We start from the raw sequence: 21,512 nt of genomic DNA, 5'->3' as shown, positions 1-21,512 counted from the left end.
TGGACTAAACCAAGCCCTGTGCCACCACGCTTCTGGAAACATGTGGACCACTGCAAAGCCTGAGACAGCCACTGTGAAATTAAGACATGATGTAGGAACAAGCCCAGCCAAAAAGCCCTAAGCCATGTTGGGTGCAGACACTTAGCAGCAGTGCCCTGAGGAGGCTGCTTGAGCAGCACGCATGTTGAAGGCAATGGCAGCCCTGAGCCACAGGGACTGCTTTGAGGTTGGGGCATGTTGCCTTTCCTCTCTGGAGCAAGCCTCCACCCTCTGTGCTTGTCACAATAACTAACACATAGGAGATTCAACAGATCCCTCCCTAGCTCCCAGGAAAATGATGTGGAAGGTCTGGTTCAAGCATGACCTTGTCCTTGCCCCTCTGCTGCCACGACACTGCCAGCCAGGGAGAGCTGGTTCTCAGTGGTACATGGAGATGTACATCCACGGAGTGGAGACAGCCAGGGTGTGGATGGGCATCCCGAAGAGAGGCAAGCAAACACTGGGGATTTAAGCACTGGCCGTGTTAACACAGGCAAACCATCAGAGGCCCCTGAGAGAAAGGCTATCAGAGAAGAAGGAGGAGAAGCCCTGGGAAATTTATTTTGTAAAGTGTGAATAAAACCAGGGATGTACAGACACCAGGGCAAAGAAGGGGAATTGTTCTGCCACTCCGGGGGAGCCAGGCTCAGCTCCAGCACAAGCACAGCCCTTCCAGGCAGGCAGGGTACTTTGTGCTCTTCTTGAAGAAGGTCTTGTTCCCCTCTGTTGTTGATATTTCCCTGCCACAAGCTCCCCTTTCCTGGCTGACCCCTGGGGCAGTTTCACCAGGCCTGGGACAGGGACCTCAGCTCTCCCAGCACATGGGATTAACCACAAAGATCCTCTACATGAATACAGACAAGAGGAAAGTCTCTCCCTCCTTCTGTAAGGATTTCCCCAGAACAGTGATTCCACACAGGTCCCTGTGCCATGTAATGCCCTGTTTCCTGACCCATGGCTGTGAATTTGGTAGGAAGGAAAAATTATACATATTGATAACCCAAAGGTATCAAGGTAAGCCATACTGCTGTGTGCAAAACAGGGATGTCAAAGGGTTTGCAGCCAAGATTTCTGCCTTGCCTAGCCCATTTTGCTCCCAAAGGTCCTAAAAGGTGGCCTGGGTTCCTTGGAGGAAAGATTTAGACTGCACACCTCACTCAGCATGGAGTTGTCTACCCTCTCCCAAAACTTCTGCTGTTGCAAGAAAAACTGCACGTCAGCAAATAAAGAAAAAATGAACCCAAGTATCCAAATTGTACATTCAGGAGTATTTTTTTACTTGGAAGACCTCCATCCTGCCTAGTACAGATCCCATGCTAATTTTGTTCAACTTTGTGCTTATGGTCATTGCAGCTGACCCTTTCTGGGGTTCATCCCAGAGCAGTTCAGGGAGCTACGGGACCCTGGGCTCTGAAGGTAGAGACAAAGACCCACCTTTTCTCCCAAGCAGTATCTGCAGAGGCCTGAGGACCTGCAGGCACAGACACCTTGCTGTGTCCCCTTTTGCATCTCAGCTTTTGTGACCGAAGGGGTTTGGTCCCATCCTGCCACATTACTCCATGGCTCTCGGGCTCCGGGACTGGGCTCTGCCTCTGCTGGCTGGGGTTTCTGGTAGAGTCCCAGCTGGCTCAGGCCCAACCAGAAGTAGGAGGAACCGCTGTCAAGTGAAAAGTGCTCATCATGTGATTGATGACCACTAATAGAGCCAGTCCCCTCCCTCCCCCACCAGCCCCACTCCCAGCGAAGACCACGGCGTACCCACTGCCGCTGCTCACATGGGAATGGAGAGCCGTTGCCCATTCAGGGATTAACCTGCCGCTCAGTCCCTGGAAAGTGGCTGCGGCCAACAGAGCTCTGGTCCAGCCCATCTCACGCCTTTTAAAAGCAGAGGTAGCCGGTTCATCAATATACAACATCACGTGGTGCCCAGCCAACCACTGCGGCCCTAATTGCCCCGGCAGCACCAGCCCCTTTGTGCTGCCCGTCTGGCGCCAGCTTTTGTTCCCAGGCAGGTCTGCGGCGGTGGTGCTGGACGCCTGGGCCTCTCCGCCATGCAGCACGCTGCAGCTTCGCCGGGCTGCCATTGTGTGCGGCCGCTGGGCACACACGGCACACTGGCACATAGAAGGACAGCGTTGCAACCTGCAGCTCCTTCCCTCCCTCCCCAGCCGACAGCTCTCAGCGAGGCACCCTCCCAGCGGTAGCTCAGCAGCCCCATCCCCTTTACACTCTTTTTTCCCTAGCCAAGTAGTCCCTTCGGTGCCTGGACATCCCTGCAGGCAGTTTCATAGGGCTTCCCATGGGGCTGGAGGCGTGCAGAGACCCCAGTGGCGGATCCTGCCTTCAGACTTCTTGCCATGGGGTTCCAGTGACCCAGCTGGTCCCCAAGAAAGTCAAGGGTCTTCTGGTTGGTGCTGGTGGGCTCCCTCTTAGCCAGCCTCCCCCCTGCCCGTCCTTGCCTCCTGGGTGTGAAGCCAGCTGCCTCCTCTTCGCCGGTGCACAAGGTTGCCTGCAGCCCCGGGTGACCCAGGCATGGTCCTATGGTGGCAGCCAGGTGGGGTGGCCCAGACGCCCTCCCCAGCCTGCCCAGGGACCAGGGCTGGGAGTCTGCAGTGCTCTGTGCAGGCAGCACTTGCTAATGGTGCAGGAGGCATTTGGCTTTGTTTTCCCAGCCCCACACAAGTGGCATCTGCAAGATAGTGGCCTCCCTGGGAGCCCCTGGCTGTGCCTGCCTAGGTCCCCCTGCCCTGGTGCTGCTCACCAGGCCCTAGACAGTGGGTCATGGATGGGGCCCCCCTCAAAAGAAACAGGGTGCAAAGGGGCAGCTCAGCCCTGCACTGACTGCACGGAGCTAACACAAAGCCTCATCTCCTTTTTGCAGCAGGGAAACTGCTGTGGCCCCATGAAATGGTATGTTACTGTAAGGGCCAAACCAACAAATGGAGACCCAAAACCCACTGATCTGAACAAGAGAACCTGCACGGCCTCGCTGAAGCTCAGTGCACCCCTGACACCTCTCAGCCGGTGCTGTCAGCAGCTTCCTATCCCAAACACTGCTGCAGCGCTGCTGGCATTGAGAGGCCCTGGCTCAGTGACCCTGTTATGGGTCTGGAATGGATGGAGGGAGCAGGGAAGGGGGGGAAGGGGTGCTACAGCTCCTATTTGCAAAGAAAGGCAAGGCTGGGATCAGCCCCAGGCCTGGCCTTGGCTGACGATTTGTGTTCTAAATAGGTGACCGGAGTTCAGCACATCAGATGCTGTTGCAAAGGAGGTGAGTTCCTATTGAGTGTGAAAGGGAGTTGTTTATAATTTATGGGTTTTAAATGATGGGCCAAGAAAAAGTCTGGCTTGTGCCAAAGTGTGTCTCTCCTCTAGATTGCTGATGCTTGTACAAACATTGTAAAAATGCCAGCGATCTCGCTAAAGTAACATTACTTCTATAATTAGGTTATCATCACGGACTTCTATTGCATTACAAACAAGACACCTCTGCCAGAGTCACGGAGAAGAAAGTGAATTTATTTACAAGAAGATTCCCCCTTGCACATGCTCCTCTGCCTCCCCCACTGGAAACTGCAAACCCCATCTTTCTGCAATATGAAAATAATTCAGAGCAGTGTGCCTCAGTAACACCGTGTTTGTGGTCAAGGTTCCTCTGAAATCCCCTTCTGCCTCAGATCTGGGGAAGGGCTATCTATAAACGGCCTTCGCTTTCCTAACAGATTTAATGAAGGACTAATAGTGTAAGTCAGAGGAGACACTGTTTGAAGAACAACCTACAGAGCACGAAGGTGGGAAACGCTTGGGAAAAGCACACTGGGTTACACCAGGGACGGCCCTGCGGAAATGGTGGTGCCTTGCCATTTCGCAGGTAGAAGCAGGTGATGCGAAGTATGTCATGTTTTCAAGAACACACAAAAAAACCTACATGGATGATTTCAGTCGTGGGTACATTGATCACAGAAAGTTCTGGAGATACAAACAGATATATATATGGAATATTACAGAAGCATAATTCACGAGTGGTGTTTAGCCTTACTTTTTGCGTTGTTTGTATGTTTTGTTTACTCCTGGCTGCAGCTTCTAAGAAACAATTTGTGTGAAAACTTCCATAGAAAACAATTTTAGGGCTCAAAATGGTTAAAATATGTCTCCGAACAAAGTAGTTTATTCTGTTCTGCTTTGTTTACAGATCTACAACACATATATCCAAATTTGCTCGGGTGAAAGTGAAATTTAACAAAAGATACACTTCTCAACGTAGCACGACATTGTTAAAATTGCACAGAGGGGAAAATAAAACCCTAAGTAATATTTCGAATCGTTACTGTCCAGCCAAACATAAATACCAGAAGGCGAGGAAGAAAGCAGGGAGGAGAAAGAAACGAAGAAGAAAAGAAAGAAAGAAAACTTGTCTGTGTTGACCAGAATTGGAGGAGTTAAAATATTTCTCACAATAGGAATGCCAGGTCCTGTCATTAGAGGATGGAGTAGGAGCTGCAGTGTTTGTCAAACTGGGAAGTGGCGCGTCATACGGTTTGGTGGGGAATACAGAAGTTCGGATTAATCTTTAACTCGACACTTTTAGAAAGAGATAAGAATAGTCTTCTCGGAGCGAGATGTACCGTCAGGAAGAGACTTTAATGACAAAGTTTACAAAACAAGTATCTCTGTAAATCCAGCGAGGGATTCAACACAGCCGGGTAACTAGAAAGCAGGAAACACGAGGGTTCAGAGCATCATTCCTTTTTTTTTTTTTTTTCTTTTTTCCTCCTTTCTTTTTTTCCCTCCTTTTTTTTTTTTTTAAATTTTTTTTTTTATTATTATTTTTCCCCGTGTTAGCTGTCCCGTTCGTGGCAGAGAGAGGCGGCAGTGCCCCAGGGATGGGACCGTCCTCACCGGGCAGCGGGGGAGCGCGGCGGCACCGCCCGGCCACTGCCCTCACCCCGCCTCGGCGGCTCCCCTTCGGCTGTGTGTATCTGATTGTCAATTTTCTTTCAAAGTTTATGTTTATGAAAAACAAGAGGAAAAGCTCGGGCTTCCAAAGATGTCTAAAAAATTGATTTATGGTTAGTATAAGGGCAACAGTATAAATAACAAAGGAGGCGGCAGCTGCTGCGCAGATTGCTATGGAGACCCTAATGAAATTAGCACTATCAGAGGGTTTCTAATTTTTTTGCGTTCTAAGCTTCTAATTTCTTTCCTATTTCAGATAGCCAGAGCCTAATTAAAAAAAAAAAAAGAAAGAAAGAAAATAAAATAGCCCACCGAAATAATAATATGTGCGATAGATACCCAGTCAATAAATAAACGTTAACCTCACCGAGGTTTTCGTATGCAGGATTTGTTCCAAAACAAGATGGCCAAGCGCCCCACTTTGTAGATCGCCTCCACAAAGCGGCTGTGCTTCCAACCAAAGGTGGCTTCACCGGGCCGAGCCAGCTGCCGGCCAAGCCACCGAGGCGCTCGAGTGGGGCCAGCCGGTTAGAAATAAATACTTTAAAAATACTTTCGATATTATTTTTTTTTTAAGTGTAACGGCTCTTTGTGCGATGCCACAGTTTGTTTTACTCTATTAACGACTCACGACTTGCCGTCTTAATTAATCCTTACATAAACTACAAACACCAGCCACTGTTACAACTGTTCAAGACTACTCTCTCAACTAGCTCAGACCGAATATACTAAATAGGTGAAATGTAAGTCACCACGGACCTGAATCGCTCTCCCGAAGTATTGGTGAAGAAACTCTACAAACAGCCACATAAATACATTAAGACGAGGATAAATAATCAGTGATACAAAAATGTCTCGCTTAAAATAATAAATACATATCGTTTAGTCCGATGCGACCCTTACGTTACGGCGGAATTCATAACTTAACTTCTCTGAAGCAAGCCCGCGCGCGGGCGAGCTCCCACCGCTGGCGACTGGTCTAAAACCCCTCAGCGTGACGCGCCGCGGAAGACCGCGGCACCTCCACGACTTACCTTCGAGCACATCACTACCGGCTTACCAGTCCCCCGGCTCGCAGCGTATTGCACTGTCACGCTTACAACGGCCCTCAGAGAAGGGCTCCTGCTCACGGACCTGCTCGGGGCTGCGGGAGGGAGAAGGGAGCTGCTAGGGGAGACGCAGCCGCTAATACTGTTGGCACTCGAGAGCTTTAAAGTAACACTGTCCCGTCCGACAAGTGAGGTAATGGAGAGGGGAGCGGGCCCCGCCGGCCGCCGCCCCGCTACAGATGCGTGAGCTTGGGCGCCTCCGGCATCCGTCCCTGAGAGGTGTGGTGGGAGGAGAGGTCCGTGTAGGTGGGGTGGGGGTCGCAAGGTCCGTGGTGGTGGCCGCCGGGGATCTGCGCGGCGCAGCTGTAGTCCACGCTGGCGGAGGAGGGGTGCTGCAGGTGCCCCAGGTTGAACATGGGGCCCGAGGCCGGCATCGAGTCCACGAAGTTGCCCCCCACGTACACGGGGCTGCCCTGCAGGCTGGGGTTGGCGAAGCCGCCGCCGCCGCCGCTCTGCATGGGGTGGGGGTCGTACTCCGCGCCCGCGTAGCGCTTCTGCTGCGGCAGGCAGCTGCTCAGCGGCGCCGTGTAGGCGGCCAGCCCGTACATGCTCTGCTGGGATTTGGCGAAGGAGGTGGGCGAGGGCGCGTCGTAGCTGAGGCTGTTGACGCTGGGGAGCTGGCTGGAGTAGCCGACGTGGTTCGGGCCGCTCAGGGGGGGGCTGCGGTCCGGGGACTGTCCGACGGGGGAGTGCATGATGCCTTTGGCTTTCTGGTCCTTTTTGTACTTCATCCGGCGGTTCTGGAACCAGATCTTGATCTGCCGCTCGGTCAGGTTGAGCAGGTTGGCCATCTCCACCCGGCGCGGCCGGCACAGGTAGCGGTTGAAGTGAAACTCCTTCTCCAGCTCCACCAGCTGCGCGCTGGTGTAGGCTGTGCGCACCCGCTTGGAGGCCGGCCCGGGGGGGCTCTTGTCCTCGCAGCTCTCTCCTGCGGGGAGAAGAGCCACAAAGAGCCGTTGGTCCCCCCCGAAAGCCCCCCCCCCGGGCTCCCCCGGAGCCCCGCCGCCCCCGCTCGCTCTGCCGCCACCCGGGGAGGGGGCGCAGGGGGGCGCGGGGGCGGCCTCCCCCCCCTCCCTGCCCGCACCCCCCACCCCACCCCGCGGCTGCCTCCCCCCGGGGCCCCCCAGCGGCCGCCCAGGGGCTGCCGGGACCCCTCGGGGCAGCGCCTGCCGCCGCCGGGCTGGCAGGGGGGGAGCGGGGCGGCAGCCCCCGGCCTGCCCCACCTGCGGCGCCCGACCCCCGAGCGAGGGGCGGGGGCGACGGCAGCTGGAGGAGAAGGGGACGGGGCGCAGGGCCGGGGGGGGGGGGGCTCAGCCCGAGGGGTTCAGCCCGAGGCGCTCAGCCCGGCTCCCCGGGCGGGCTACGGGCCGGGGCGGGGGTGTCGGGCTACCTGAGGGGGCGCAGGTGCTTTTCTGCTTGGAGTTCTGCCGGGACTCCTTCATCCAGGGGAATATCTGCTTGCTGAGGGTGGCGGTGGCCGAGCCCGAGGAGTTGGGGCCCCCCTTGGCTTTTTTCGGCGGGGGCGCGCTGGGAGGCGGGTTGGGCGGGGAGGAGGGCGGCAGCGCCGGGGGCTGCTGCTCGCCGATGCCCGGGGGCTGGCTGCCCCCGGGGCCGCCCCCGGCCGTCCGCATGCAGCTGCCGCTCAGCTCGCTGCCCTTGTGGGCCGGGGCGCGGCCGGGCGCCGAGCCCTGGACGGAACAGGCGGAGCCGGGGTACTCGCCGTCCAGGCCGGCCTGGCCGTAGGGCTGGTGGGCCGCGCCGTAGGGGTAGGCGTCGGCCTTGCTGTAGGTGTAGCCCCCGAAGAGCCCCGCGTTGTCGTAGTAGGCGGCTTTCTGCATCCTCCGCTCTGCGATCGCCGAGGCCCGCGGCCCCCGCTCAAATAACATTGACCGCCGCCCCGCGCCTCACGTCGTCGGCCCGGGCCACTCGCAGCCACCTGGGGAGGGGGACAGCGGGGACACAAAAGAGACCTTCAGTGCGGGGCGCCGGCCGGGAGCGGCCGGGCCGGGCCCGGCACGCCCCGCACCCCGGCACCCCCAGCCTCGGCTGGGCCGGTGGGCCCGGGGGTGGCGGGGTGGGAGCGGGGGGCAGCGGGGAGAGACCGGGAGACATCAAGGAAGGAGCAGGGACACCGGAGAAGGACCAGGGGACACCAGGGAAGGAGCAGGGGACACCAGAGAAGGAGCAGAGGATACCAAGGAAGGAGCGGGGGACACCAGAGAAGGAGCAGAGGATGCCAAGGAAGGAGCGGGGAACACCAGAGAAGGAGCAGGGGACACCAGGGAAGGACCAGGGGACACCAGAGAAGGAGCAGGGGACACCAGAGAAGGAGCGGGGGCCACCAGAGAAGGACAAGGCGACACCAAGGAAGGACCAGGGGACACCAGAGAAGGAGCAGGGGACGCCAGAGAAGGACCAGGGGACATCAAGGAAGGAGCAGGGGCCACCAGAGAAGGACAAGGCGACACCAGGGAAGGACCAGGGTCGCCAAGGAGGGAGCAAGAGCCGCCAGGGAAGGAGCAGGGTCACCAGGCAGGAGCCAGGGCAAACCGGGGCACGCCAGGGAGGGAGCGGGGCCCGCTAAGGAAGGACCAGGGGACAGCGGGGAAGGAGCCGCCCGAGAGCGATGGTGCTGGGGGCAACGGGGACACATTGGCGGGACTTCCCAGCGGCCACCTTCTGAGGCATTTTGGGGGACGTGTTCTCGCTTTGTTCTGTCTTTGGACCGTTGCCGCGCGAGTGTCGCTGGGTCGGCCCCGGCGGCTGCAGGCCGGGGCTCTCGGTGAGCAAGGCGAGGCCGCGCCGGGCGCTGTCCCCGGGCACCCGCCGGCCCGCTTCGGCCCAGAGCCCCCCCGGCACCCCCCGCCCGCCCGCCCGGCACGCGTGCGCACGGCAGCGCACGGCTGACATGATGGATTGAGCCCGGGCTGCGGCCGGGCAGAGGCAGAAAAATCCCGTCCCCTTTGTAAACCCGGCCTCCTTCTTCCCCCGGATTCCTCCGGAGTTAAAGTGTAACCGGCGCCATTCACTCCCTTCACTTTGCACTATAAAGGAACTCGCAGGTCAGCTCCCCTATTTTAATTCTGTGATGAATTAAATTCCCTCACCCAACGTTTCTCCTCCCTTTTATTTGTCCCCCGTAGAAAGAACCTGAGCGGCTGGAGATGAGTTTTAGGGGGTTCTCTTCCTTTTCCAGCCTGCCGACTCACGGCGCTCCGCTCCCCGCCCCCCCGGCCGCCCGATCAGGCTGCTCAGACCGAAAACGCACGGGCGGCCCGGAGCGCCCTGAGGGCAGACGCTGTGGGGCAGGGTGCTGTTCCCTTTCCCCCTCTTGCTCCCGAAATTTCTCTGCGCTTGTTGCAAGATAGAAAGTGTTCCGCGATTTTGTTGCGGCTTGTTAGTATTCCCTGTTCTTATTTTTCTTGTCGGATAGGGGGTTTCTCCGACATTTTTAGTAATTTTGTAAGTTAGCACATACTTCGCCTGACAATGTAAGTCTGTAACTCAACGTATCTTAAGAGTTCATTGTATTTCTTCAGGGTTTAAGCCTATTAACATACCAGAGAAGAGTAGCCAGGAATTTTTGAACAGTGTCCGATTATTACCATTCTCCAGCCTATACTTAAGCAATACTACCGGAGTACTGCTCTTTCTCCTGCAGCAAGTGGTACGGCCAAGTACCGCTGATTTGTTCTCTAAAATTCACCGGGACGCACGTCTGTATAACTCAGAATAACCTCAGCGAGCTGCCGTCCCCGGCCGCTCTCGGCGGTTTATCCCCTGTCACAAACCGCCGGGGTCCTTTTCTTCCCTGAACAAAAGCTTGGGATGATCTGTGAAGCTGATGGAAATGGGAAAAGAGCTATTTTCCTCTCTCGGAAAATTTTAGTTTAAAAATGCCAGTGGAAATGGACGGTGGCGATTCAGATGAGTTTTAATATGCTGTGATAATCTTGACGAGTCTTGAAAGTATTTTTGTGCAAAATACCTCTGTCCCTCATTTTTCCACTTCTATCATCTACATTTTCGGGAGCGGTCTGGACTGAGGACTTTTGTTAGCACAACACCGCCTTGAACGTAGGCTTTTATGTGCCTTGTAAAATATAGTTCCCAAAAGAATACGCAGAATCTTAAGAAAGAATATTGCTGTTAAGCTGTTAAAAGCCTTATTTCTTTTCTGAAATACCAACTGCTTGTGAACTCTGCTTGAACCTAAAAAGGAGGCTATGGGCCATAAATCACATGGACAATGCTCAACTGTTTGGTGGCTCATCTTTAGATCTTAAAAAGAGAGAGAGGCAGAGAAAGAGGGAGAGGGAGAGCTTTCCAGGGTTTGATTTTCCACGAGTGCAAGGCCCGGGGTGATGTTTTTATAGGTAACACCAAAGCAGGGGCTCAACACTTGGTGGTTTGGCCAGAAACAGCCTCCAGGGGGAAAAAAAAAAAAGTAAAAAAAAAAAAAAAGTAACATCCAAATGGCGAGACCGAGCCGTGGGAGGTGGGCTTGGAGGCACGGAGGGTAGGAAACCGCAAAGTATCCATGTCTGTGTTTCAGATTTCCCTTCCTCCTCTCCAGAAAGGTTAACCTCATCTGAACTGTTAGGCGCTGCACACCATAATGGGGCTTTTTGTCCTGCCACTCGTTCCAGCGCTTTTCGAGGTTACCGACCCTCTCACGGCCCTATCTGGGGAGCAGCCGAGAGCCCACGCGTCCGCCCGCGCGTGTGCGCGGAGCGCGGCCGGCCCACACCGGCACCGGCCCGGCACTGCCAGTCGCTTTCCTCCCGCCACTCTCATATTAAGCAGTTCTCCACTAAAACTTCCACTACACTTAATTCTGCTTAGGATCAATATCTAATATGATACCGAATAAATAAGAGGCGGTGAGAGCGGCCAGCGGAGCGGTTATTAAAGCAGCCGGAGCTCTCAGGGCGCATATCAATGCACCTGTCATTGCGGTTTGTAACAAAATTTATGACTGCTAGCGCCGTGGCAGTAAACGCTCCGGCCAGGAATGAAAAGGAAAACTCTTCCCAAGCCCCGGCACTTTCAGAAGTGCAAAGCAGCCGGCGCGTAGGAGGGACCCCGGCAAAAGAATCCCCTGCTCGGCACGTTTCCCGGCCGCCGGCCCGGGGCAGCCCCGTATATAAGGAAAGCGCTGGAGCCGCCGCCGGAGCTGGCCGCCGCGCCAGACCGCCGGCGGGGGAGCCGGGCGATGGGCACCCTCTGCCCCGGGCGGGCCGCCGGGCACCCACCGCTGGGGCTGAGCCTGAGCCGGGGGGGGGGGGGGGTCCTCGCCTTTGAGGGGGGGCTGACAGCACCGGGGATGGCGGAGGGGCCCCGCGGACAGCGGAGCGGCGGGGGTTGGGGCCGGCTCCTGCATGGAGCGGGGGCCGACGTGGGGTCCCTCTTAAACCGGAGCCCACCCCCGCCCCGGGGAGCCCCCCGCTGCCCCCGGCTGGGTCCAGGGCTTGGCCGCTCCCCAGCCCGGCTCGGCTCGGCTCCCTCTGACCACGGGCAGCCGTCAGCGGGACTTTCCGCGGGCTCTTGCCGGCTCGGCGGTGAGGGCGGCGGCAGGGCCCGAGCGTCTGGGGCGCCGGGGGGAGCCGAGCCGCGCTCCCCGCTCCCCGCTCGGCGGGCCGGCGGCCGGGCCGGGCTTCGCTCCCTGTGAAGGAGGGCCTGTCGCGCCGGGGGAAGGAAATTCAGAGAACTCACCACACTTATGTTTTTTCTTGATTTTTGACTTTAACTGTGTGGGTAGGATCTTCAGGTTCCTTTGGATAATCCCTGGGCACGGACCTGCAACAGAAGGGAGAACTCTCAGCGGAAACGGCTTTGTTTTGGACTTTCTTCCTCAGGACTTTGTTAATAAATGCACCTCTCGTCCGCAGCCCCTCACCGTGTCTCTCCGTCCGCGTCAGATCTTTTACCAGACAAAGGGCAGATGTTTCTCTTCATTTATTAATAGCGCTTTGAGAGAGGCGGGGAGCAAACGAACGAGCAAAATACCCGGGCTGCGGGTCGGACCCGGGCAGGGCGGCCTGAGGCAGCCGCTCCGCCGGGCCCCGCGCACCGGCCGCGGCCGCGGAGCCGCCCCTGCCTCTCCGAGGGCCCGGCCCGGCCCGGGGCGCGGAGGGGAGAGGAGAGGCAGCGCACGGGGCGGGGGGGACGGGAGCGCCATTCGAGGGGAGCTGCCGTCACCCCCGTCGGACACAACCCACGCATCCGCGGCCCGCGGAGCGCTCCGCGGAAAGGCAGCTAGCGCGGGTCTCTCCTTTCCGCCCCCGGTTAAGACAGAGAGAAAGATGAGCAAAGAAACCCCAGCGCTGACAACGCGCCGCAAATATTTGCGGCTCGAAATGAGCATTTTGCATCTAGCTGTGTAACGTGTCGACTCAGGACTTTAAGAACTTAAGAGTGCCAGAAAATCCCCCACAAAGAAGCCCAGGTCATTATAAAGACGATATCTAGCCACCATAAGCCTTTGAAATGACCTTTGGCTCGTACAGCAATAACTCACCACTTAATGAACAACCAACGGAAGCGCCTCCAATAGCTCACAACACAACAGACCTTACAACTTTCCACCAAGTCTTCTCTCTCCCTACCCAAACCCAGTAGGATGCAACATTCCTCCTCCAAATCACCTTAATTTATGCTGCCAAACTGGAGCTGGGGAAGTGGAGCTTCATGATTACACATGATGCTCGCTCAGGTTCTCGGCCCGGGCCTGTCCCGGTAACGTCTTATATAATATATTCACGTGGGTGTACGTCAACTTTAAGTGCTTTATTTTTTTTTAAAGAGAGTTCATTAGAAATAGCACTTTACAGGGAGTACGAAGGCAGCGTAAGTTGGGCTGCACCTTAGCCCTTGAGTGGAGAGATCATAATATTGCAAACCGAGTCATTGTTAGCCGCTGTTGATTAACACGGTAAGTTTTCATTTTGTGCCTAATTAATTATCGACTTCTCATCCCTTTCTGAAGCAGCTCCTCAGCCTCACAAGTGACGGCCTTCTTGCTCTAGACATTCTTTACTTGGCGAGAGCCCGGCCAAATACCAAGATTGCCACGGCCACAGGACTAGCCCCCAAAGTTTGTTCTGCGGAGAGGGGAGCCTGGCCGCACCGGGGTCGTGCTCTGCTCCCAGCGCCGCTCCTGCAGACCCGACCTCAGAGAAGTTGCCAGAGCTAAACCCAGGGAAATCTTTAGAATTATTCAGGCGTGGGCCCAATATAGGTATTATTGAAATTTTGGGTGAAGTTATAAGTGAGTGCTTCCATCGAGCCAAATGAAATGCTGCTTGCAGTAATTGGATTCAGCTGACTAACTTGGCAGGCCAGCAGCTTGGAGGCATACAGCTAAGAAAAATGTTCACTGCCTTTAACTTCTGATCGAGCAGAGCAACACGCAACAGAAAGAAAAAATAACCAGCCCAACTTTCTCCCCTTAGCCTCAGCCTCCTGTCTCCTTCCTTTCCCGCGGGGCACCTCGGCCCCCACGGGGGACTCGCCCGGGTGACTCGGGGCGGGCAGGGTCCGGCGCAGCCTTACACCCACTCCGGCTCTCCGGCTCTCTCACAAAGCCGGGCTTTACGCGGGGGCTCCAGCAAACGTAACCGAGAGTTCACCCGGGCTCCAGGCAGGCCGCAAGTCAGTGGAAACGGGCGCTCCTGGGAGAGCCGGGCTGGTTGCAACAGCCCAAGAGGGACCTGAGCTGCAAATGTGTGCGGGGAGGCTGTGTGGCCGCTTCCAGCTCCCCCAGCCCGCCCAGAGAGGCACCGGTCCCCCCCAGGCACCTTCCCAGCGCCTTATTGATCAAACCGCACAAATGCAGGGCAAGAAACTTCTCGGTAGATAAACATCAAGCCGTGCTGCAAACAGCCTGTGTAACTCGAAGGCATGAGTGTACCGGTAACAGCAACACTAAAACAACTGGGGGAGGAAAACAACAGCCACTGAGGAACACGAATGCACGGCGAGGGGAAAAGGTTCGGGAAGGCGCTTGGCAAGAATATTTAAGAGACCCTACGTAGGGGCTACATTACCGATGAGCCTATTTTAAATCGCCCTTTACAAATCAACGCGGCTACCCCCTGCCCGGCTATCCACGGCAACGCGTTAACATGATGCTCAATCTTACTTTGGCAATGGGAGCATCTAGCAAAGTTCTCTCTCCCTCGTTTCTTTGCTTATTTGTAATTTCCTTCCTGAAACCACCGCAAATTGGGAAAAGGGTAGGGATAAACGTCTTCCCCTAGCCTTTGGGAAGGAGTCCACTTCTTGTTTAAAGAGCACAATAGAAAGAAGATAGACCTTAAAACGCTCAAGGAGGTGGAGACCACTCCATGCATTTGCAGCCGTTATGGGCAGAGATTGCAAACAAATTCCAGACAGTCTCTGAGCAAAGGCGATAATGCAGCCCCTGTGGTTAAAGGTCCCATTTTGTCATGCAGTTGCTTACCTGTGTATCAATTTATCATAAACCTGGGCTCCTCACTTTTCAGGATCTGTGCTTGCAGTTCTTAGAATATATCCTTCACCCTTTGTCTGCAGACAATACTCCCCTAAACCTGATCTTGCGGTTTTACAGACATTTCCATACACCAGAATTCCCGATAGAACGAAAACAGGCTCAGGCTCAACTACCAATAAAAGAGAGCGAGTGGAAATCGGAATTTGTTGGGCTTTCAAAAAAAAAAAAAGGAAAAAAAAAAAAAGAAAAAAAATCAACACACAACCCTTTAGCCATCAGCCTCCCGGAACCACAGGCAGCAACTGGCCGGCTCGTGTTTTGTTTTGGTTTTAAACCGTGCGGCCATTGATGAATTTGGGGGGCGAGCGGGAGAAACCCCTTTATAATCAGAAATATAGGCACTGCCTTAAAATACAGGCATATTCGCCCACGTGATCGCAGAGGCAGCTCGCCGGGGCCGAGGCTGGCGCGCTCCCCGCGGCCGCCCGCGCCCCCGCGCAGCGGGGCCGCCGCGCCGGGACCCGCGGGGCGGGCCGCCCCCCGCGCTCCGCGCGCCGCGCACCGGCCCGCCCGGCCGCGCTGCCGAGCCCGCTCTCCTCCCGCGGAGCTCCGCGCCGCGGCGGCCGGCAGCGGCCCCCGCACTTACGCGCCCCGCCGGGCCGGCGGAGCCGGGGGAAGGTGAATTCCGCGGGCGGGGTGATCCCAAGGGCGCAGGAATTCCCGGCGGAGAAAGAGGAGGAGGTGTTCGGGGCCGGCTGCAGCCGGGAGCCCGCGCCGGGGGGCAGCTCCGCAGCAGCGCTGCTCTGGCGGAAAGGCGCCGGGGCTCGCCGGCGTGCGCGGGTTTTTGTTTTCTCCTTCTCCGGCCCGGGAAGCTGCGGGGCAGCGGGGACTACCCCTGTCTGGAGGCTAAAGAAGCGTTGGGAGAAAAAAAGCTCATGACATTTGTGCGTGTGTGCGACTGCCCTGAGCCTGCCTCCCCTCTCCGTGTGTATGAAGAGACATAGAGCAAACCCGATGTATATCCGTCATGGGTGCCCACAAAGCTCCCCAACAATTCCAGTTCGGCAGGAAAAAAAAATTATACTAGCTCCTCTGTTTGATTTTTCTAACATATCTGTGGCTATAAATACACCACACCTAATCTAACATCTGCTATGATTTCATTACCATCCAAAGCATGGGGATGTGACAGTAACGTATTACCTTACAATACTAACCGTAAGTGCATTGTAACATTTATCTAAATTACATTGCTTTTCCTGACTTTGCAAACCAGTTATAGAAAGATTGGAGTCCAGTGATGGAAACATAAGTTCAATGTAAATTATTGTGTACGGCTTCGGATTTATAATCCTATATTTCTTCGAAATGATGCACTTAAATCTCGCCTCAAGTAAGAGGTAATGGTTCTTTATATCCTTTTCCGTCAGCCATATATTTCGGCGTCTGGGTAGTTTTGCAGAGCCCCCCGCGCTCGCGTGTCTGTGTGTACATACAGCAACCCCTACACGCACAGCGTGTTCTGCATACTTGTGTACATACACACAAAGCCGAACATAATTCTGGCCGCTGTTTAGACATTTTGGATGACGGAGAGGTCTTTCGCTTCCTACACAAAAGTGCGAGGGAAAAGCTGGGCACCGGTCGAGCAAAGAGCACGAAAAGGATTCAGAAGAAAATGCTTTTTTGGAGGGCAGTTCGGACCCCCCTGGAAAAAGCCCCACAGCCCTCGGGTGTCTTTTTAAAATCTAGGGGGAAAGAGAAAAAAAAAAAAGCGAAATTTAACGTGAAAATGGAGGACGGCTGAAAGAAAGGAGCACCTTCGCCACCGCCACCAGAATTAAGACATCGTAGAGGGGACTGAAAAAGTATTAAGGAAATGTTAATCCTTTGGCTGGTGGGACTCCAGCTTTGCGCGAATTTGTCTCCAGTAAAGGATCTAAGACTTCTTCAATCGGAGCATATGTTCATAGAGCAATAAAACAGAAAGATTTACAGTCTCCGCCCGCCCCCCAGCAGCCTCGCACCCTTTCAGGAATTACTTATGATGATTTATAACAACAACTCCGGCAATTGTCAAACTGATAAAATAGCCCGGGCTATATGCGGGAATAAACGCTCTTATGAAAGGGCTGCGATTTATGTTCGGGTCCTTTTTACTGCGTGTCTTGGTGGAGTTTGGTTTCTTTCCCGGACCAACAGGATAATATAAAACTTCATTGATAAAAATGTAGGAGTTCTCGTGAAGTAGCAAATCTGTTCCTTAGTCACTACCAAAGCACATAAACATTTGTCATCTTTGAATAATTGAATTAATGTGTTATTGTTTGAATGTATAATTCATAACATAGGAAACTTTGTCTCTGTCCTGCCACCGAAACGGAAGTAATAAAAAGCTACAATCTAGGGTTTTTTAGAAATTACTCCAGCAAGGGATAATAAAGAATATCCTGTTTGCAGAAAGTATTTCCAGCTGACCCTGGGATTTCACAGCGAAATCTCAGCCTCGTCGCCCATATTCGACGGAGTTTGCGGAGAGTGGCTTTGTGTGAAGACACAAACCCCATTCTCCCCCTCGTCCGGGCTACCGCTCGGGGACTTGAAAGGCGGCGTGCCCGCTTCGGGGGCCGGCTGCGCCGGGCTCCTCCGCAGCTCGGGGGGAGCCGGACGGCGGGCCGGGCAGGAGCCGGCCGGGCAGGAGCGGGCAGAGCCGGCCGGGCAGGAGCGGGCAGGGTGGCCGGGGGAGCGGGGCCGGGGCCGGGGCCGGGGCCGGGGCCGGGGCCGGGGCCGGGCGGCCGGCCTTTGTGCGGGCGGCGGGGGGAAGGCGCGCTCGGCGCCGGCTCCCGCCCCGCTGCAGCCCCCCTGTCAAGACGCACGGCAAAATTTACGACCCCGCTTGCGAAGGAGCTGGGGGCCTTTCCCCGCCGGTGGGAGCGGGCAGCGGCCGCCCTGACAGCCGCATTGTTCCTTCCGCGCCGCTCCGCGCCTCCCCGCGCAGGCGGCCGCGGCCAGCGCCGCCGCCCCGGGCGGCGGTCGGGCTGCCTCCTCCGCGGCGCTCCGCGCGGCTCCGCGCTGCTCCGCGCTCGCCCTCTTCCCCCCGCTCCCTGGGAAGCAAAGGTCACCGCTTGCGCCCGGTCCCGTTCCCGGCCGCTGCCGAGCTGGAAACCAGGAAGCAGCGTGCCCTATTTGTCAAGCGTTTGACAGCTGAGTTCATTAAGGCTTAAATAAGAAGGAATAAAAGTAAAAAATATTTACGTACCGGCGTCTCTTTTTCGGCAGCTACCAAAGAGCTAGGTGTGCAGAGAGAGGGACTGCACCCTTTGTATATTATATTCTTGGGATCTCTTCAGTTTTCAAGTCTGATAGAGTCCTTTGCTTGGCAGATTAATGACGACTCCGTGTTTCTTAAGGGACGTGCTGAATTAATTATTTCGCAAATCACGTGGTCAGGACTTGTAGAAATCTATTCTTATCATCTTCCTTGCACTTTGAAATTCTGCCTGTTATGACTGTTCCTAGCAGGATTATTTTGGTCTCTAGGCTTGGGGGGGAAGGGAAAAAAAAGGGAAAAAAGGAGGAAAAAAATCAGGGGAAAGGGCTAACCAACATGGCCGTTGGAAGCAGTGTGGCTCTGCACCGAGAGGTCCCTATTTACTGTACTGTACAGTGAGTGGGCTTTGCTATTGACTCTGCCTTTCCTCTTCATTCTTACCTTAACGACTAGTGGTGATATAATATACAGAACCGTATTGATGTATCGGGAGTAACAGGAGGAGCCATTAAACAGGGGAGAGAGAAAGTATAATCACAAAATGTGCCTCGACATTTCAACTCAGCGAGTGCGTGCTTGGAAACGCACACGCGCCCTCCCCTCCGCGCACTCCAGGCAGCGAGGGCACACGCCTGGCTCTGCGTGCCGCGCTCCTGCCCGGCCTGCGCCAGGCACTGGCCTTCTGGACTCGTGCCTTGACCGCGCGCCGGGAGAGGACAAGTCCTCGGTGACAAATACTTCTGACAAACCCAGTGCAATCGACTTCTCCCGGCCAGGGGTATGTGTTATTGTCTGAGGGGCTTACGCAGGGGAGAAAAAAATGATGTTTGCCTTAGGTGCACGGGAAAGTTTAAACTCCCCCAAGTCTGTCTTTTCTTGTGATCCCTCGTTTGTACCGGCTGGAAAAGTGAAGCGTACTGCCCAGAGAAAGCTACGCACCGCATTTCAATTTCAAATTCCCATTTCTGCTTTGAATTGATCCCCTCCAGGACTCACCTAAAAGGCACACATCTGTGTGGGGATCGAGGTGACTTCAGGTGTGGCTCCTTGCCTCCCACCACACATGCATAAATCCGGGAGGCATTCTAGGAGGGCTTGTTAAATGCAAAGCAGTAGCAAATGGATGACAGGCACTTTTAACTGCAGCCCGAATGTAAATATAGACTCCAGCTTGGCCTAGAGTCACACCATTATGGCTGGGGCAATCAGCAAACCTGTTCAAAGGGACATTTGGAAGGATGCTATGCAGAGTCACTCATCTTTTAACACTATAATGATGGGAGGGACCAGCATTTTCACAGAAGAGAGACCCACCTTGTAAGGACTGTTTGTTCAAGGTACAAACCAGAATCTATTTCTCTACACCTTTTATTATTTCAAATGCATATGGAGGGCTTACATCAAAACTACAGGCCACAATTAGTATAAATAACGCTTTAATCAATGGCAGCAAAACATTGGCAAAGTCTATAAAAAGCATCACACTTGAACAGAGACGAGTGTATTGCTGGACAATGCGACCGTTTAACAAAGGCTCCCATGCACAGCGTTTCACCCATGATAAACAAAAACAACCAGCTTCCCTTCCTACACAAAATAACTCCGGAGAAGGGCTAAAAACCCACAAAAATAAACCGCAGGTTCATTTTGCACGGGAGACAACGACAAGTGGGTGCTCCTGGTCGTTATTGCAGACGTCCCTGACCCTTCAGAACATTGGCAGCTGGAAACTATTTCTTTTGGTACTTTGCCTTCAGTTCATGTATTTTTCGAGCTTACAGCGCAATTAAAACTATGTAAACTTACAGTGCCCCAGCATCACTCAAAGGGGACTTGCAAACAGGGTTGTAAGAGCTGCGCCTGCTGAACTCAACACTCGTCCTGGAGATATTAACATTTCAAAAGACAATGAGACAAATTCTGCTCGCAGCTACATCCCTGTTTGACTTCAGTGGGCGGGGGAAGGAAATCTGGGAGCAGAATTTGGTCCTTTAACTTCGGGAGCCATCTCGGTCGATAAGAAGCACAAAGCAAGGATTTGCTTATCCAAGGCCATTATTTTCCAGAAATGTGCCACAGATGCTAAAGTTGGTAGCTCTCTCTCGAATAACACGTTTGCCCTGCTCCCAGCCAGCTTATCACAGACTTTAAGTAAACAGCGGGGGTCCGGGAGGGGGATTTTCAAGAAGAGTAGCCAGTGAGGTTTTCCTTTTTTTTCCCTCCTTCTCCCCCCCCCCCCCTTTTTTTTTTTCTTTCCCTAGATTGGTATGAAGAGCAAAGGGAAGGCTTTGGACAACTCTGGAGACGAAAGGCCGCTACCGCAGGAACCGGGTGTAACAAAACTTGAAAACTTGTCTCAGGAATTCCCTCCTCAAGCGCTGCTGCTGCTAGCTGCTCTCCATGCCAGAGAAAGGGAAGGGTAGTTTGGGTCCAAAAGGTTAAGGGTTTAGAGGTCACTCTTCCCGGCTGAAATACAACTAATCGAATAGAAAATTTGTCCTCTGGGTGAACCTGTTCCTGCAATTTAGCCGAACTTCAGTAAAATACCTTTTCAGCTTCTCAACGTGAAGGCGTCAGAAAAAAGACGTCTTTACTATGTATGAACTCGGTGCTTTTTGTCATAGAAACAATGATGCGAATAATGCGGGAATATCCATCTTTAATATCACGACGTGGAGATATTCAAGTATTGCCATGTGCAAGTCTGAGAACTGGGCTAACCCTAAGGAAGAACAAAGAGTTTTCTCCAGGCTCTAAAACAAAAGACCAAGTCTTAAAGACACTTTGCGGACTTCTAGGGATGAGAAAAGGGCAGAAATTAACCGCTGGCCACAGTTAATGCTGCCGAATACACTCCTGTTGAAAAGCTCTCCTTTTATTTTCGAATTCATTCAAGACCATTTTAGCCAGCGTCTTCCCGAGCGAGCCCAGAAAGCAGCGAGTCCTCGGTGGGAAGCACCCAGCCTGGAGATGGGCACGTTAACTCACCCCCTGCTCTTTCCACCTCCCTTCAGCGTTTGCTCTGGGTTTCCTTCTTTGCCCCTTTTCTCTTTAATAAAGGCATCACCTCGTTACGATTTCCATGATATGGTCCCTCTCCCAGGCTGCCCTGAGGGTACAGCAGATAAGGGCTGAGCCTTAAAATCTCCTGAGCGGAGGTGTAAGTGGCTGAGGGAGCTGGTTTGGCTGGGTTTAGTAGTTACAGCGCACTAAAACTTTGGCACGAAGCAGCCAGCAGCCAGGGACAAATCCGTGGGTATTAGACCAGCTCTGCTCCCATCCGAGCTTTTCCCCTTTCCCCGAAAGCAACTTGCTGAGATTTCCAACCATTGCAGTCATGTCTCGTGGTTTGCTTAAAAACAATCACTGTTCTTCACAAAAAAAAAAAAAGCAAAAAAAAAAAAAAAAGCCCAACCGACCAAAATAACCCCAAACCAAAACAAAGCAGCAACCCACATAGCCTATCTCTCTCTTGGGCAGAAAAGAAATCTAAAATCTGATTGAAAGAATGCATTTAGCTTTCAGCTTTGAATGGCTTAGGTTACATCAGAATTGGCATTAATTTTTTTCGCTCTGGGGTTTTCTTTTTAGTTTTTTTGTTGTGGGGGTTGATTTTTCTGTGGTTCCCCCCCCCCCTTTTTTTTTTCCCTCCACTTTTAAA

General features: G+C 54.3%; 1 protein-coding gene across 4 annotated transcripts in view; it reads right to left on the bottom strand.

Moving 5' to 3' along the window:
• Positions 1-3,537: 3,537 nt before the first annotated feature.
• The window catches only part of HOXD3 (homeobox D3), a 32,605-nt gene continuing 14,630 nt past the window's right edge, over positions 3,538-21,512 (bottom strand). For 2 of the 4 annotated variants that reach the window (XM_069781507.1, XM_069781505.1), the window contains 3 exons: positions 11,820-11,903; positions 7,495-8,040; positions 3,538-7,032 (listed from right to left, as the gene is read on the bottom strand). In XM_069781507.1, the coding sequence (XP_069637608.1) occupies positions 6,278-7,032; positions 7,495-7,990 (1,251 nt within the window). In that variant the 5' untranslated portion in view covers positions 7,991-8,040; positions 11,820-11,903 and the 3' untranslated portion in view covers positions 3,538-6,277. Of the gene's footprint in view, positions 7,033-7,494; positions 8,041-11,819; positions 11,904-12,624; positions 12,988-17,839; positions 18,565-21,512 lie in introns of those variants that run through there. The other 2 variants (XM_069781506.1, XM_069781504.1) reach the window with 2 other exon arrangements.

This window comes from Haliaeetus albicilla, chromosome 4 (genome assembly GCF_947461875.1).
Source record: "Haliaeetus albicilla chromosome 4, bHalAlb1.1, whole genome shotgun sequence".
Lineage (NCBI taxonomy): Eukaryota > Metazoa > Chordata > Aves > Accipitriformes > Accipitridae > Haliaeetus > Haliaeetus albicilla.
The sequence above is the reverse complement of the archived record's forward strand: the minus strand, read 5'-3'. Positions and strand labels throughout refer to the sequence as shown.